The sequence below is a fragment of the Sus scrofa genome, chromosome 13 (genome assembly GCF_054392235.1).
Source record: "Sus scrofa isolate SSC_HxYL_T2T_F1_AM1 chromosome 13, Sscrofa_HxYL_maternal_Yorkshire_Landrace_v2.0, whole genome shotgun sequence".
NCBI classification, from domain to species: Eukaryota; Metazoa; Chordata; class Mammalia; order Artiodactyla; family Suidae; genus Sus; species Sus scrofa.
In genome coordinates this window covers 113,094,981-113,113,597 of record NC_139395.1, presented here as the reverse complement: position 1 = coordinate 113,113,597, position 18,617 = coordinate 113,094,981, and the positions used below count along the sequence as shown (strand labels likewise).

The window sequence follows — 18,617 nt, the reverse complement described above, 5'->3', positions numbered from 1 at the left end:
TTATTTTTAGGTCCACAGCCTCAGCATATGCAAGTTCGCAGGCTAGGGGTCAAATTAGAGCTACAGCTACTGGCCTACACCACAGCCACAGCAACACAGGCTCCAAGCTGCATCTGCAACCTACACCACAGCTCACAGCAATGCCGGATCCCCAACCCACTAAGCAAGGTCAGGGATCAAACCTGCATCCTCATGGATAATAGTCAGGTTTGTTTCTCCTGAGCCATGATGGGAACTCCCTACATTCTCTTTTAACTCAGTGAAGAGGTTAAAGCAGTGTCCCCAAAGTGCATAATAAGTAATTTTTTTTAAATTAAAAAGAGCCAGGAGTACCCATCATGGTGCAGTGGTTAACATCCGACTAGGAACCACGAGGTTGTGGGTTCGATCCCTGCCCTTGCTCAGTGGGTTAACGATCCAGCATTGCCGTGAGCTGTGGTGTAGGCTGCAGACGCGGCTCGGATTCCACATTGTGTGGCTCTGGCGTAGACTGGCAGCTACAGCTCCGATTAGACCCCTAGCCTGGGAACCTCCATATGCGGTGGGAGCGGCCCAAGAAATGGCAAAAAAACAAAAAAAAAATTAAAAAGAGCCAATGTATATGTAAATTTTAGTCCCTGAAGAGAGTAAAGAGTTAGAAAAACTAACATCCTGTGAGTATCTGCAAGGTTTCTTTAACCAAAGACTAGTCATCACAATATGATATCCATATGAAGAGTTCAGGTGGCTTAAAGAAATGCTAACAATTTATGATGAAAAATAAAACTAATTTGCCAACCTGTTTCTGAGCTTTTAATGTCTAATGGCTATTAGGTGGTAAAATAGCTATTCTTTGTAGACTTGCATGATCAGAATTTCATTTCTGTGGCTCAGAAGATTTAAAGTTCATGTTTCTGTACAAAGCAGAAATTTCTAGATTGTACTAAATATACATAAACGTTTAAATTTAATAACTAACATTTTTTAGGGCTAAAACAATTTTAACCACAAATAAATGTTCCTGTCCATACATACATATTTCTATTCTTAAGCAAATGCAAATGGGAGGACAAAGTAATATTCTTAAGAGGAAAACTACAGGCCAGGAACTTCAAATTTTTAGTCGTTGTGTTTTTAGGCAAATTACAACTATTATTTACTTAAAAAGTATATATGAAGGTATACTGTAAGGCAGTTTTCACTGAAATAGTTTCATCTCTGAAACATTATGATACCAAAAAAAGTCCCAAATGTATAATAAAATACCAAACTTTGTATCACTTTTAAAATTTCCCTTTAATTTTCTGATGAAACATTTAACATTTGCTATTATAGGAAGGTAAACATTAGAAGTGAATATATTTGAATTAAAAACTACAGATATTTGCCTTTCACCCAAATCTCTAAAATGTTTGATAATTTGACCAGTCTCAAATAACAATTCTAATTTAAGAGTTCTAATTTTATGTCTAAGATATATATTTTTTTGTCTTCTTATTTTTGATTAACTAATACATCAAGAGTGTGCTTCTTATCGATATGCCACATTCTGAACGAATGAATTTAGAAAGTGGTAGTGTTTAAATTAGAAGTGCCAACATCAACAGTGGCACCTGTTGAACGCAAATACAGATCTCCCTCAATTTAAGGTGGGGTTATGTCCTGGTAAACCTATCATAAGTTGAAAACAACCATAAGTTGAAAATGCATTTGATACACCTAAGGTACCAAACATCATAGCTTAGCCTAGTGTAACTTAAAGAGGCTCAGAATACTTACATTAGCCTACAGCTGGGCAAACTGTCTTACACAAAGCCTATTTTATAATAAAGTATTTAATAACTCATGAAATATTGAATACTGTACTAAAATTGAAAAACAGGATGGTTTTATTTTTTATTTTATTTTTTTTAATTTTTATTTTTTTATTTTTTTATTTTTATTTTCCCACTGTACAGCAAGGGGGTCAGGTTATCCTTACATGTATACATTACAATTACATTTTTTCCCCCACCCTTTCTTCTGTTGCAACATGAGTATCTAGACAAAGTTCTCAATGCTATTCAGCAGGATCTCCTTGTAAATCTATTCTAAGTTGTGTCTGATAAGCCCAAGCTCCCGATCCCTCCCACTCCCTCTCCCTCCCATCAGGCAGCCACAAGTCTCTTCTCCAAGTCCATGATTTTCTTTTCTGAGGAGATGTTCATTTGTGCTGGATATTAGATTCCAGTTATAAGTGATATCATATGGTATTTGTCTGTCTTTCTGGCTCCTTTCACTCAGGATGAGAGTCTCTAGTTCCATCCATGTTGCTGCAAATGGCATTATGTCATTCTTTTTTATGGCTGAGTAGTATTCCATTGTGTATATATACCACCTCTTCCGAATCCAATCATCTGTCGATGGACATTTGGATTGTTTCCATGTCCTGGCTATTGTGAATAGTGCTGCAATGAACATGCGGGTGCACGTGTCTCTTTTAAGTAGAGTTTTGTCCGGATAGATGCCCAAGAGTGGGATTGCGGGGTCATATGGAAGTTCTATGTATAGATTTCTAAGGTATCTCCAAACTGTTCTCCATAGTGGCTGTACCAGTTTACATTCCCACCAGCAGTGCAGGAGGGTTCCCTTTTCTCCACAGCCCCTCCAGCACTTGTTATTTGTGGATTTATTAATGATGGCCATTCTGACTGGTGTGAGGTGGTATCTCATGGTGGTTTTGATTTGCATTTCTCTTATAATCAGCGATGTTGAGCATTTTTTCATGTGTTTGTTGGCCATCTGTATATCTTCTTTGGAGAAATGTCTATTCAGGTCTTTAGCCCACTTTTCCATTGATTGATTGGTTTTTTTGCTGTTGGGTTGTATAAGTTGTTTATATATTCTAGAGATTAAGCCCTTGTCAGTTGCATCATTTGAAACTATTTTCTCCCATTCTGTAAGTTGTCTTTTTGTTTTCTTTTGGGTTTCCTTTGCTGTGCAAAAGCTTTTCAGTTTGATGAGGTCCCATGGGTTTATTTTTGCTCTAGTTTCTATTGCTTTGGGAGACTGACCTGAGAAAATATTCATGAGGTTGATGTCAGAGAGTGTTTTGCCTATGTTTTCTTCTAGGAGTTTGATGGTGTCCTGTCGTATATTGAAGTCTTTCAGCCATTTGGAGTTTATTTTTGTGCATGGTGTGAGGGTGTGTTCTAGTTTCATTGCTTTGCATGCAGCTGTCCAGGTTTCCCAGCAATGCTTGCTGAATAGACTTTCTTTTTCCCATTTGATGTTCTTGCCTCCCTTGTCAAAGATTAATTGACCATAGGTGTCAGGGTTTATTTCCGGATTCTCTATTTTGTTCCACTGGTCTGTCTGTCTGTTTTGGTACCAGTACCACACTGTTTTGATGACTGTGGCTTTGTAGTATTTCTTGAAGTCTGGGAGAGTTATGCCTCCTGCTTGGTTTTTGTTTCTCAGGATTGTCTTTTGTGGTTCCATATAAATGTTTGGATTGTTTGTTCTAGTTCTGTGAAAAATGTCATGGGTAATTTGATAGGGATTGCATTGAATCTGTAGATTGCTTTGGGTAGTATGGCCATTTTTACAATATTGATTTTCCCAATCCAGGAACATGGAATATCTTTCCATTTCTTTACATCTTCTTTGAGTTCTTTGATTAAAGTTTTATAGTTCTCAGCATATAAATCCTTTACCTCCTTGGTCAGGTGTATTCCGAGGTATTTGATTTTGTGAGGTACAATTTTAAAAGGTATTGTGTCTTTGTATTCCTTTTCTAATGTTTCATTGCTGGTATACAGAAATGTAACTGACTTCTGAATGTTAATCTTATATCCTGCTACTTTGCTGAATTTATTAATCAGTTCAAGGAGTTTTGGGGTTGAGTCCTTAGGGTTTTCTATGTATAGTATCATGTCATCTGCATACAGTGACAGTTTGATCTCTTCTCTTCCTATATGGATGCCTTTTATTTCTTTTGTTTGTCTAATTGCTGTGGCCAGGACTTCCAAAACTATGTTGAAGAGCAGTGGTGAGAGTGGGCATCCCTGTCTTGTTCCAGATTTGAGTGAGAAGGCTTTCAGTTTTTCCCCATTGAGTATTATATTTGCTGTGGGTTTATCATAAATGGCTTTGATTAGATTCAGGAATGTTCCCTCTATACCCAGTTTGGTGAGGGTCTTGATCATGAATGGATGTTGGACTTTGTCAAATGCTTTTTCTGCGTCTATTGAGATGATCATATAATTTTTGACTTTTCTTTTGTTAATGTAGTGTATGATGCTGATTGATTTGTGTATGTTGAACCATCCTTGTGAACCTGGGATGAACCCAACCTGGTCATGGTGTATAATTTTTTGGGTATGTTGTTGGATTCGGTTGGCTAAGATTTTGTTGAGAATTTTTGCATCTATATTCATCAATGATATTGGGCGATAGTTTTCTTTTTTGGTGGTATCTCTGTCTGGTTTTGGAATGAGGGTGATGGTGGCCTCATAGAATGTCTTTGGGAGTATTCCTTCTTCTTCAACCTTTTGAAAGAGTTTAAGGAGGATGGGCACCAATTCCTCTTTATATGTTTGATAAAATTCACCTGTGAAGCCATCTGGTCCTGGAGTTTTATTTGTAGGGAGTGATTTTATGACCTCTTCAATTTCATTTCTAGTGATCGGTCTGTTCAGTTGGTCTGTTTCTGCTTGATTCAGTTTTGGCAGGCTGTAAGATTCTAGAAAATTGTCCATTTCTTCCAGATTGTCAAACTTGTTGCCATATAGTTGTTCATAGTATTCTCTTATGGTTTTTTGTATTTCTGCTGTATCCGTTGTGATTTCTCCTTTTTCATTTATAATTTTGGTGATTTGGGTTCTTTCTCTCCTCTTTTTAGCGAGTCTGGCCAGGGGTTTGTCAATTTTGTTTACCTTTTCAAAGAACCAGCTCTTGGTTTTATTAATTTTCTCTTTTGTTTTTTGAGTCTCTATTTTATTGACTTCTTCTTTGATCTTTATAATTTCCTTCCTTCTGCTGACTTTAGGACTTTTTTGTTCTTCTTTTTCTAATTCGTTTAGGTGGAGGGTTAACTTGTCAATTTGGGATCTTTCTTCTTTTTGGAGAAAGGCCTGTATTGCTATAAATTTCCCTCTGAGCACTGCTTTCGCAGCATCCCATAGATTTTGAGAGGTTGTGTCTTCATTATCATTTGTTTCAAGGTAGTTTTTAATTTCCTTCTTGATTTCCTCATTGACCCATTGGTTTTTTAGTAGCATGTTGTTTAGTCTCCATGTAGTAGGTTTTTTCTCTTTGCTTTTCCCATGGTCGGTTTCTAATTTCATGGCATTGTGGTCAGAGAAGATACTTGAGATAATTTCTATGCTCCTAAATTTATTGAGATTTGCTTTGTGTCCCAATATGTGGTCGATTCTTGAGAATGTTCCATGAGCATTTGAGAAGAATGTGTATTCTGCTTTTTTTGGATGTAGAGTCCTGAAGATGTCAATTAAGTCTAACTTTTCTATTGTTTCCTTTAGGATCTCTGTTGCTTTATTGGTTTTCTGTCTAGAGGATCTGTCCATTGATGTGAGGGGGGTATTAAGGTCTCCTACTATGATTGTATTCTCATCAATATCTCCCTTTATCTGTTAATATTTGTTGTATGTATCTGGGTGCTCCTATATTTGGGGCATATATGTTGATGATAGTAACATCCTCTCCTTGGATGGATCCCTTAATCATTAAGTAGTGTCCTTCTTTGTCTTTCTTTATGTCTTTTGTTTTAAAGTCTATTTTGTCTGATATGAGCATTGCGACTCCTGCTTTTCTGTCATGTCTATTGGCATGAAATATTTTTCCCCACCCTTTCACTTCCAATCTATATGTATCTTTTGTCCTAAGGTGAGTTTCGTATAGGCAGCATATTGAAGGTTTTTGCCTTTTTATCCACTCAGCCAGTCTGTGTCTTTTGATTGGGGCATTCAGTCCATTGACATTTAAGGTGATAATTGATAGATGATTATTTATTGCCATTTTGAACCTCGTGTTCCAGTTGATCAGTTGATTCTATGGTTCTCCATTCTTCCTTTCTTTTTTTTTTTTTTTTTTTTTTTTGGTTGGATGGTCTCCTGTTATTACCTGCTTGAGTGTATTTTTTTTTTCATTTTTTGCAAATGCAATATTTGGTTTTAGCTTGTGGTTGCCCTGTTTTTTAAGTATGCTAACCCCTTCCCATAATTGTGTGTTTTAGCCTGATGGTCCTGTAAGTTCAAACGCTTCATTACTATATTAAAATTAAGAAGAGAAACATACAAACAAACAAACAAAAAGGGTTATTTACTTCCTAACATCCCTTGCCCACATTTTATGGTTTTGATGACTCTTTTATTTTTTTCTTTTTAATTTTATTTTGTTTGAAGTATGTTCATGATTAAATCTGTATGCTGGCTTATTTGAGTGACTGCTCTCTGATTGCGGTTTCCTCAGTCCTAGTTCTTCCTCTTCTTCTTCTTTTTTTTTTCTTTTCTTTTTTCTTCCCTTTCCTTCCTTTCTTTTTGGTTTAGAGAAGCCCTTTCAATATTTCCTTTAACCTGGGTTTTGTGTTGCTGTATTCTTTAAGTTTTTGTTTGTTGGAAAAAATTTTTATTTCCCCTTCTATTTTAAATGATATTCTTGCTGGATAGAGTATTCTAGGTTGCGTATTTTTCCTTTTAGCACTTTAAATATCTCTTGCCATTCCCTCCTGGCCTGTAGTGTTTCTGTAGAGAAATCAGCTGATATTCTTATGGGGGTTCCCTTGTAGGTAACATTCTGTTTTTCTCTTGCTGCCTTTAGGATCCTCTCTTTATCACTAACTTTTGCCATTTTTATTATGATGTGTCTTGGTGTGGGTCTGTTTGGGTTCAGTTTGTTTGGGGCCCTCTGTGCTTCTTGTATCTTGAACCCAGTATCCTTTAGATTTGGGAAGTTTCCAGCAATAATTTCTTCAAATATATTTTCCATCCCCTTATCTTTTTCTACTCCTTCTGGAATTCCTATTATGCGTAGATTGGCCCGCTTTATATTATCCCATAGGTCCCTTATATTGCTTTCCAGTTTTTTGATTCAGTTTTCTGTCTGTTGACCAGATTGAGTGATTTCCATTATTCTATCTTCCATATCACTGATTCGTTCTTCTGCATTATTCATTCTAGTTTTTACTGCCCTTAGTTCCGTTTGCATCTCTGCAAATGAATGTTCTAGTTTTTCTTGGCTCCTCCTTATATTTTCTAGTTCCTTTCTGAGGGTATCTGCATTACTGTTCATATCTTCTCTTAATTCCTTCAGTATTTACACTATTTCTCTTTTGAACTCCAGGTCTGTCTGACTGCAGAGAACTGTTTCATTGTTGACTGTTTTAGGTGAGTTCTCCTGTTGGTTTGACTGGGGGTGGTTTCTCAGCTTCTTCATCTTGCTTGTTGTTTTCTTTCTCCTGAGGGAGTTGTATTCTCCGTTATCGGGCAGTGTTTGCCTTGTCACTGCCGTGGAATATTTCCTGAGGGCTGGCGTTGTTGGTCAATCTTTTTTGAGGCAGTGTGGCTTTTTTGGAGTGTTGATGGGGCTAACAGTGTTTCTTTGAAGCAAAGGAGGACTTCCTGAGGGCCGACAGGACTGAGAGGTCCACACCACGATGGTAGCAGATTTCACTTGGTCATGCAGAGCTTGCTCTGGTGTTTTTAGGCTGTGGGGTTCTTGCAGGGGGTTGGCAGTGTTGGGCAGCTGTTCCTCAGGAGTGCAGCACCCCCTGGGGGCTGGAGCAGCTATCTGGGTCACTGAGAACCTAAGAGGCTCTTCCCTAGGGCAGCCCGACTCAGAAGGATGGCCTGAGAATGTAGGCGGATCTTTTCACAGTCTGGCCGAGCTTGCTGCAGATTTTCTGGGCTGCAGGGGCTCTTCCAGGGGGCCAGTGGTGCTTAGCAGCTATTCCACGGGAGTGGGGCACCCCCTGGGGGATTGGGCGGGTATCAGGGCCTCTGGAAACCCAAGAGGCTCCTCCCCGGGGCAGCCCGACTCAGAAAGACCGTCTGAGATCTTTTCCCCCCTGGGCCAAGCTTGTTGCAGGTTTTCTGGGCTGCAGAGGGTCCTGCCTGGAGCTGGCAGTCCTATGTAGCTGATCCAGTAGGTCTTGGCACCCCCTGGGGGCTTTGGCGGGTAGCAGGGCTGTTGGAGACCCAAGAGGCTCCTCCCCAGGGCAGCCTGACTCAGAAAAACCGTCTGAGATCTTTTCCCAACTCAGCCAGGTTTGTTGCAGCTTTTCTGGGCTGCAGGGGTCCTGCCTGGAGCTGGGGGCTTGGGCGGGTAGCAGGGCCACTGGAAATCCAAGAGGCTCCTCCCCGGGGCAGCCCGACTCAGAAAAACCGTCCGAGAATTAGGCAGATCTATTCACAGCCTGACTAGGCTTGTTCTAGCTTTTCTGGGCTGCAGGCCTTTTCTCGGGGGCTGGTGGTGTTTGGTGCTGCTCTGCGGAAGTGTAGCCCACCAAAGGGCAAGCAGGCCTGTGCAGGGACAGCCCCTGCGGTAGTAGGCTTCAGGCAATTGTTGAGGCCAGCCCTCCTGGATGGCAGGCAGCCCCAGGTCCGGTGAGAGCATAGGGGGTGGCGGGGGTAGGGGGAGGGGATGCACTGGGAAGCACAGCTTTCAGCTAGCTAGTGGGCCTGTAAGCTTGCTGTGGCGTGGGGGGTATTCTACGGGGACACACCCCTTCTTCTCTCCCCTCCCCAGCACGGGCGCAGACCAGGCTCTTCTCCCAGGTTCCCTCTGATGCGGCTTTCCACTTCCCCGCCCCTAGAGTATTGCTCCCTTTCTCTGCGACAGCTTTGTTTTCTAGTCTCCCAGGCAGTCTCTGCCCCGTCAAATGGTTTCTAGACCTCCCAAGCAGTTTCCGCTCCACCCCGCCCCCCCAGCCTGGGGACTAACCTCTGGAGCCGAGGTCTCGGTGCCCAGCCCCCACCCAGGAATCTCAATTTTTGGTGACTGTGCCCGTAGTTCAGATGGTCCGTTCAGTTCTTGATCGGCTTTTCCGTACTCCAACTTACTGCTACACTCTTCTCTGCATCTGGAGATTCCTCCAGTTCGTTTGATCTTTCGCCAGGTAGGTGACTTTCCAGGGTGCGGGATCCCTTTCTCCTCCACAGTTCCCTTTCGGGAGCGCCTGTCCCGCTCGGATTCACCTTCTCTCACTCTCCTCTTTTCTCCCGTTCTGCCCAGTAATGTCACGAACTTCTTGCCATTATTGGAGTTTAGGTTCCTCTGCCAGCAATTGGTTGCTGTTCTGTGCGAGTCATTTATTCTGTAGATGTGCTTTTTTTGTTGTGTTTGTGGGAGAGGGCGAGCGTGTCCCCCTACTCCTCCGCCATCTTGTCCTCTCCTCTGGTGGCTGCACAGATGGTTTTAAGTGGATGAGTTGATCATCCTCGTTATCACAGCGCTGACTGGGAGCTGAGGCTTGCTACTGCTGCCTGCCTCAAGAAAGAGTCTTGTACCGCATGTCGCTAGCTCAGGAAAAGACTTTAATTCGAAATTCAAAGTATGGTTTCTAATGCATGTGTAATCCTTTCACATCATTGTAGAGTTGAAAAATCTTAAGTGGAACTGTGGTAAATCGAGGACCATCTGTAATTACTTTCAGCAATCAAAAAATAAGCCGAACACCACATTAACTATAAGAGTAAAGGACACCTATTGTCATTAAATGATATTTACTGAAAACTTTCTACATGTCAGACACTAAAACTGCCACTAGGGAGCCCAATAAGCAGAAACATAATGTTAGCAGTAGTGATAATATTTACATAAAAGATGGTGGGCATGGAACCATTGTGTGTTCCTTAAGGTCACTGAATGATTTAATAAGGAGTCTCCCCCCTTTATGAATTCCTTATGCTTGACTTAAGTAATGGATACTCATTTAGTTTGGGGTTTGGGTAAAAGGGGTCAAATGACAGATTACTTAAATATAAACTCAGATTATCTTTCTCCTTTACCTCCCCATCTCACCTCAATTATGTTTACTCTCTATGTTGTCAATTGTGTAGCAAAGAAATTATAGTTTTATAAAGTTAAATAATTTCATCCCAAATTTCTATGATATGGCTGCCTGCATTTGAAGAAAGCTACAGAGAGTCAGTAGGACTAAAAGACCTACTGACGTGTAGCTGATGGTCCTAACCATCCTGGGCACAGGAGAAGGGTGTTCTTTGATGTATGCCTACTATTTGTGGTCTGTTACTATTTCTGGCCTGACTCTTGGGTTCATTGCCTTTGCTCAGAAAGAGTTACCCAAGAGTTTAAATTATACCTTTGCTACACCTTTTTTTTTTTTCCTTTTTAGGGCTGTACCCGTGGCATATGGAAGTTCCCAGGCTAGGGGTCCAATTGGAGCTACAGCTGCTGGCCTACACCACAGCCATAGCAACACCAGATCCGAGCCATGTCTGTGACCTACACCACAGCTCACGGCAACACTGGATCCTTAACCCACTGAGTGAGGCCCAGGGGTTGAACCCGCATCCTCACGGATCCTAGTTGTGTTTCTTACCCACTGAGCTACAAAAGTAACTCCTGCTACATGTTTTAAAGAATGCACTGATTCTACACGTATGGTTTAGTTAAGGCCATTGCTCTTTTTTTTGTTGCTGTTGTTTTGCTTTTTAGGGCTGCACCCGCAGCATATGGAGGTTCCCAGGCTAGGGGTCCAATTGGAGCTACAGCTGCCGGCCTACACCACAGCCACAGCAACACAGTACTTGAGCTGCATCTGTGACCTACACCACAGCTCACAGCAACACCAGATCCTTAACCCACTAAGCGAGATCAGGGATCAAACCCGCATCCCCATGGATCCTAGTTGGGTTTGTTAACTGCTGAGCCATGGCAGGAATTCCCATTGCTCTTTTTAATGAAACACTTAGCTATCATCTATTGTACTGATGTCACAATTACATAAGAACCACTTTAACAGCTCAACTAATCTTTGTATATATTTAGTCCCTACTCTCAGAGACTTTTAAAAGAGCAAACCGTAATACAAAACTTGAAATTTGTTAAAATGATGCTGGTCATAAAGGACCCAAGTGCTCCTAAACAAGTTAATTAAAAGAGTATGATAAATTTTCCTGAGTCTATATACTCCTTAATTATAATGAATAACTTTTAGAATTAAGTATTAATAATTTTATTTTTTCTACATTAATCATCTCATCTTTTCTACTATTAATTTTCTCTCAATTATTACTTCTATCTTATTTGGTTTTAATACAGTACTAACATATTTTAAGCCAATATAATATTCTCCTTTAAAGAACAAAAATCTTCATAGTAAACTGTTAACATTTTAACCTTTTTAAAAGTCCCCAAGTTGCATAGATATTTTAAGTGATCAAAATAAACTAGGACAGGAAGTCAAAACCTGTCCCAGTGGCAAAACACTTGGGTTAAAAAAGTAACACATTTTCGTGTTTTAGAGATCCAACTAGATTGTGTTATTACTTTTATATAACCGCCAAAGAAGAACTTAAAAGACAAGGCAAACCCCAGCAAACTTCATCATAATGAAACTAATTAATTTCTGGATGCCTTCTCTTAAGGCATCACATTATTTCACTTGGAACCATTCACAGGTTGGCACTTGTTTACCCGAGGTGTTAAATGCACCCTCTTTCTGCTTCCCTGTCCTATTTGGAGTCCCTTTCCAAACAAGGCTAGCACTGTAACAAAGCGAGCAAAGGAAACAAACACTGCACCTGGCAACTTCCAACCACTTCCAGGGGAGAGACAGCACAGCTCTCCAACTTTGTTGTGCTCTTATAAACACATGTTATGGAAAATACTGTTTTTTAAAAAACTTTCCCTTTTCGAAGACTTGTTATCTTATTAAATATTTTCTGCCCCTCATTTGAGGTTGAAACAGGTGTAGAGAGGGTCCTGTAAACAGAATTTTCACCAGAAGTTCAACCGAGAAGGCAGTTACCATCACCTGCAAAGCTTCTGCTGCTGCGAAGGCAGGACTAGAAAACCGGAAGTATCGGATTTGAGGGTTGCTGGGTACCCGAATTCAGGCCAAGTGGAGAGCAGCCTGGACCCGGGATTGTTGGGGGTGAGGGGAGCCTACTTAGACTACCTCATGCCCCCAAATCCTTCTCTTCCCTCCTCCCAGTATCCCCAAACCCTCCTCTCCATCAAACGCCTCTAAATCCTCTTTCCCTTCCCACTTGCGCCCTAAGTCTTCCTTAAGCTGCCTCCTGGGGTCACCCGAATTCCTTCTCGCCCTCTTTAGAGTTTTAACTGGCTCTCCTCTCTTAAAATAGCGCCACTCAAGATCCCTGAATTCCCGCGCGACCGCTGGCTCCTGGCCCCAGGTACTCACGAGAAGAAGGGGTCATCCTCAAAGCTGCTGCTCAGCATCCCGAACATCCTGGCTTTGTCTCGGGCGGCGGCGTCCGCGGACAGATTGAAAAACGGTGTAACTCGCCGCGTCCGCGACCGGAGCCAGCCAGCCCAGCACTGTCAACACTTCTCTCCCGGCCTCAAGGCCCAAACTCGCCGGGAAAGGCGGTGCTTGACGCTGAGCTGCTTTCCCATTGGAGGCTAGTCCCATAACGTCACCAAGAGGAGGCGGGGAACAGTGTGCCGCCGCCATGGTAACCACGATCAACAAAGCGGAGGCTGGAGGTTTGGCCACGTGCCAGCTAGGCTACCCATGGGAAGCCTCCTGTGGGACGAGAAAGCTTGTTATCCAAGCTGCAGAGACAAAAACTAGTCTACCCTCTGCGTGACCTTGGGAAAATCACCCTCGGCCTCGAACCCCAAGTCTCTTTTCGGGAAAATTAAGATGGGTCAAGATTTGGGCTAAATGGCATCCAAAGACCTAATCACTGGCCACATTTTACGATCCACAGCAGAATCCTAAAACACTTTTTGGTGGTTGGTCTGAAGGTGTGAGCAAATAATAAGAAAAAAAGTGCAAAAGTTTTTGAGCACAGTTATTAAATACTGTACTCAGTACTTGAGGGAAATGGGATGAGGCCTATCAGATTTCAACACACGTATTGTCTTTTGTGAGCCTAAGCTGAGAGCAGCCTTTCCCAAGGTGGGAACTGTTTAAGTTTTATGTAGGCGTGGTATTTAAAAATTAAATTAGAACGTCTCTCTTCTGTCCTCTTTCCAGTCCCTATTGCAGGGAGCAAGTCTCACTTTGATACTAGTATGTCTTTAACGCTTCTCCAGTATTCCTTAACGAAGCAGGATGCGGGCACAAGGCCTAAAGCAAGCAGCCATAGCCAATTAAAATTCCGTTCCTATATACTATGTCTTAACTATATTTATATGTGAGCCTTCTGTTTATTGCAGGAGAAACTGGTTTTAAATTTAAATCAGTGCTATATATCAACAGCTAGTCTTTAAACAGCTAAGTGGAAAAGTGAACCAATTTAAGCAACAAGTATAGGTGGGATTTGGACATGTTGGGGGCCGGTGGGAGGCGGTGATGACAGTGGTTCTCACATTATTGAGCTTGGGAAAACACTGTCCTCAAGCTTTCCAGGAGCCTAAAGATAGGTGAAGTAAGTAGATTAAAGAAAGAGAAGAATGATAGTCTGAGAAGAGAGAGAAAGCACCCTGCATGTCCATCCTTAATTCGGTGGGCTGCCTGTCTCTCTAGAGGACTATCCTGTGGAGATAGAGGGTTATCCATGGCTCCCCAGGGCCTCCTGGGCTTGGGCCAGAGAGGTGGCACCCTGCCAGCAGGAAAAAGAGTGCAGGGCCTGATTTGGAGGTGGCAGGAGTACTCAGGGTTATTTTGGGAGCCAGAAATTTAATCCTTTGGACCTTTTACCTCCCTACCTTTAGCCAAGTTCTCCAGCAGCCCCCCTTTCCTGAGACTGGGGACACAAGGTAGGGCAGTCTTCACAGCCCAAGTTAAGATAGCATAGCCCTTCTAGGGAGGAGGATATTTTCTCTTATAGCCTCAGAATAATTTCTGAGCATATACATATTAGAAAACTGGGAATTATTTCCTCTTTAAAATGATACAACCCAAGATGTTAAGTAGGCTTTAAAAAATCATAAATGAAATGGGGTAAGTTATTGCTGATAATTGACAGTATTAAAACATTTCTGGATTAAGGTCAAATAAAACAACTTGTGAACAGTTTTTCCCTCTTGTTCCCATGAGGATTTTTCTTTGAATCGCATTGTTAAAACATGAAAGCTTTAGGAGTTCCTGCTGTGGCACAGTGGTTAATGAATCTGACTAGGAACCATGAGGTTGCTAGCCTTGGCCTTGCTCAGTGGGTTAAGGATCCAGCATTGCTGTGACCTGTGGTGTAGGTTGCATTGCGGCACGGATCCCTCGTTGCTATGGCTCTGGTGTAGGCTGGCAGCTACAGCTCCGATTAGACCCCCTAGCCTGGGAACCTCCATATGCCATGGGTGCAGCCCTAGAAAAGGAAACAAAAAAACAAAAAACAAAAAACACCATGAAAGCTTTAGTCCAGACACAGGTTAGTTAGGCAGTTACCTGGAGCTTCCAAAAACAGTCTGGGCCTAATGGCAAATGTTTTAAAAAATAGAGGAAAAAGGAGATTTGAAGCTAAAGAGATCTCACCGGTTTCAGATCAGATGGGTAAGAGGTAGGAGATGAAAGAGGAGGTGGGTCAGGAAGAAATGAATATCCGAGCAGGGCAGAATAGAGATGCAGAGCAGGACTAAGGGGAGAGGGTCCTGGACTTGGCTGAAATACAATCACAATAGCTCATATTTATTGAATGTGTGTCAGGCACTGTTGTAGTGCATTAAATCCCAAGATTTTTGTGGATCAGTGATGGTTTTATCCCCATTTATAGGTAATGCAACCAAGACACAGAGAGGCTAAGAAAACTGTCAAGGTTCACACAGCCAGTAATTGATCCAGGAAAGGTGCCCGGAGTTTTCCTTGGTGGGGGCTAGTTGCGTGGAGTGTGGGTGATGGGCCACACTTAAAGAAGTGGGATGAAAGCTGGTTATTATTTCTCAAAATCATACTGACAAATTAAATAATGGACCCAACCTAAAAAGTATAAAATTCAGAAGTTCCCATTGTGGTGCCGCAGAAATGAATCTGACTAGGAACCATGAGGTTGCAGGTTCGATCCCTGGCTTTGCTCATTGGGTTAAGGATCCCACATTGCTGTGGCTGTGGATAGGCCAGCAGCTCTAGCTGTGATTAGACCCCTAGCCTGGGAACCTCCATATGCCATGTGTGCAGCCCTAAAAAAACAGCCAAAAAAAAAAGTATAAAATTCAGTGAGACCATATTACAATCAGTTGAATTCAATTTCACAAATATCTATTGAGTGCTAACCCTCTGTCAGGCACTGATCTAGGCAGACCTGAGGTCAGGTGAGCGAAACAGACAAAACCCCCTATCTTCCTAGAGTTTATATTCTTGTGAGGATAGAGTGAAAATAAATGACACAGAAAATAGAATGTTAAAGGGTGACAGGTGTTAGGAGAAAAAACTGACCAAGTAAGGGGAATGGAGGTGTGCGATTCTAAGTAGGGAGTTTTGTACAGGTCTTGCAGAGAACATGAACTTGAGTAGACTTACTGGAAGAAAGTGACCATCTATTAGAATATTCCAGGCCAATGCAAAGGCCCCAAGGTAGCATGTATATTTATAGGTCCTGAAACTTAACTTCAGAGGAATAAGCCAAATAAAGTAAAAATTACCTATTAGGATAAATAACTCCTGTTTTTACTTCTTATGTTGCAGGCATTACACTAAGTGCTTTACATACATTTTCTCATTTAATCCTTGCAACGACTCTGCCCTCTAAGGTGTTTAGCCCCAAATTACATATGGGAAAATCTGAGATGCAGAGAAATATGGTGATTGTCAAGTCAGCTCAAATCCAAATTGGTCCTACTCCAAAACTTATATTCTTGCCACCATCCTACTTTATCTCCCTATTAAAAAATTAATCATTTACTGAGCCCCTCTATGTACTAGGCACTTTCATGTATATAATCTCCAACCACACTACAAGTTAGATTTCATTTGGAAGGTCACCAACTGCGTTAGACAGAATACAGAGAAAAGCATGAAACTCAAGTCAACCCTACAACTCTATCAAAAACACCAAGAGTTTGAAATTTCAGTGTATCATCTTTACTTTCATCCATTGATTCATCAACTGTTTATTAAAAACCAGCTATATCCCAGGCGCTAGGTATTGAGGATGTAAAACTTCATGGCATCTTGGAGCTTACATTCTAGCAGACAGCTCTTTTACCAGTTAATTACGTAGTTCTTATTGTTACAGCACTTCAGAATTTTCAAAATACTTCTGAAGACACGATCTGAAGTGCCCAAGAAGAAACAAACAGGCTCTTGAGAGCTGGACTTCAGGCTTAATTATGGCTCTCTCAGTCACGGGTGTCAGGCCATGAAAAACATCTCCTCCACACTTCATTTCAACGTGTCTAGGATTTCACGTTTGTCTTAACCCCTTTGTCTTAAACTCTGCACAGAGATGCTGCAAGAGGTAGAGGCACAGCAAATTCCCAGGGGACACCATGGGACATTCAAAAATTTTGAGGGAAACAGAAAGTTAACATCTGTCAGACATTGTGAAACTACTATTGTGAGATAGTTCACGTTTCAATATTGTGCTATGTTCTTTTAGGCGATATCATAGCTTTGGAAAGCTAGGTTTTTAGACATTACCATGATGACAAGGAAGGACTTTGTGAAAATCAGTGCATAACAGGAAATGTTGATGGCAGAATTCAATCTGTTCCCAAAGTTTCAGAAGTTGAGCCATGCTAGACCAGAACATTTGTCAGTGTGATTATTTAGAATGATATAAAAATTATTTTGTCTTCCAATTTAATTCCAATGTAATTTTTTAAAAGGCTATTTACCTTTTAGGACATATATAAAATGTTTGAACTCACTATAGAATAATCAGAACTAACTATTCAGTATTTCTTCAGACCTAGGGGGCACAATAAAAATATTACTGAGGCAACAAGGGCTCATGAACCGTGATCATTTGGGGACATCTGTCCTAATCCCACAATCTTTCTTTTTTTTCCAAATTAAAAAAAAAATTAAAGTTGTATCACAAATCCAACTTTTCTAAAATATATGACTCCTTTTTATTTTAGTGTCTCTCCTCTTTTCAAGTAGCTGTATTACCACCCCTCTTACTGGTTTGCATTTTACCTTTATGAAAATTGGGGAAATCATGAATAGTGATGGGTGACTTATATAATAAAAGCACAGGTCCAACTCTTCAAACTCCTTGTCAGGGTCGCTTCCGATTCATATGGCATCATTGTTCAGATTGGGAACAGATGTCTTTCTGTCCATATACTCCCATTAATGGGATAACTGATCAGTAAATTTACAAATCTACAATGTGTGGGAGTTCCCGTCATGGCTCAGTGGTTAACAAACCCGCCTAGCATCCATGACAATGCAGGTTCAATCCCTGGCCTCGTTCAGTGGCTTAAGGATCCAATGTTGCAGTGAGCTGTGGTGTAGGTCACAGATGTGGCTTGGATCCTGAGTTGCTGTGACTCTGGTGTAGGCCAGCAGCTACAGCTCTGATTGGACCCCTAGCGTAGGAACCTCCACATGCCATGGGTGCTGCCCTAAAAAAAAAAAAAGAAAGAAAACAACCAAAGAACAAATCTACAAATGCGTATGATATGACTGGTGCCCCATTAGGTGTTGCACACTTGTCACGGTAGTCCCACGCCCAAGCCTGAATTCCTTCCACTTGTCAGAAGTTAATGTATGCAGCTCATCCACAAACTCAGGAGCAAGAAATGTAATTTTATTTTCCTGTAGCTGAACTTAATTTCTATTCTGTTCTCCCATTCCATTGGGGGTGATCTCTTCTTCTCTCCCAGGGAGACAATGTCAAGGTGTAGTTGGTTGGCAACCTTGCTACATCCCTGAAGGTATCTTGATTCCACTGGGTGGAGCCAGGACAGAGGAGCATCTCATGGTGAGTGGCACAGTCTGGCACGATGAAGGCCTATCTAGTCCTCAATGCCAATGGTATTCTTTTCCCCTTGAGAAACACACTCTCTAAAGACTGTTTTTCCCCCCAGTGAAGTAAAACTTCAATGCAAATTTGAATTCCCAGAGGAAAAGTTTCTATGTTAAATCCTGCTACTGAGGGGAAGGCCAGGAGTTTTGTTCACACCACACCAGGAATAAGCAGCACACTTTTCCCATCATGTTTATTTTATACTCATTTTCTCTGTGGAACTGTATATTCATGGTGGGGTGTTTATTTTGCACAAATTGTAATGAGTCCTATTTTATTTGGAAAAATATTGAGAAAATGTCACCTTTAGGGTATTGGTAACAAGAGATCTCTTGGGATCAGAAGCTGAGGAGTCAATCCCTGGGATAGAATCTCAACATTCAGGTGGCAGAGAGGAAATTGGAAGCAGAGAAGCAGAGGAATGTTCTGTTCTAGTGATGGAAGGCCAGGGAGGATGGAGGTGCTAGAAAACACTGGGAAGGGGGTGAGGACTCACTGTAGGGTCAGAGCTGAACCAAAGATCATACAATTGTTAATAAATAGGGGCAAAAGTTTTGGCCTTCCCCACATTTTTTA

General features: G+C 41.5%; 1 protein-coding gene across 4 annotated transcripts in view; it reads right to left on the bottom strand.

Moving 5' to 3' along the window:
* Window positions 1-12,542, bottom strand: part of MLF1 (myeloid leukemia factor 1) — a 56,240-nt gene extending 43,698 nt beyond the window's left edge. For all 4 annotated transcript variants that reach the window (XM_003358641.6, XM_084990093.1, XM_084990094.1 and 1 more), the window contains exon 1: window positions 12,368-12,542. In XM_003358641.6, coding sequence (XP_003358689.4) covers window positions 12,368-12,414 — 47 coding nt within the window. In that variant the 5' untranslated portion in view covers window positions 12,415-12,542. The remainder of the gene's footprint in view (window positions 1-12,367) is intronic.
* Between the last annotated feature and the right edge of the window lie 6,075 nt (window positions 12,543-18,617).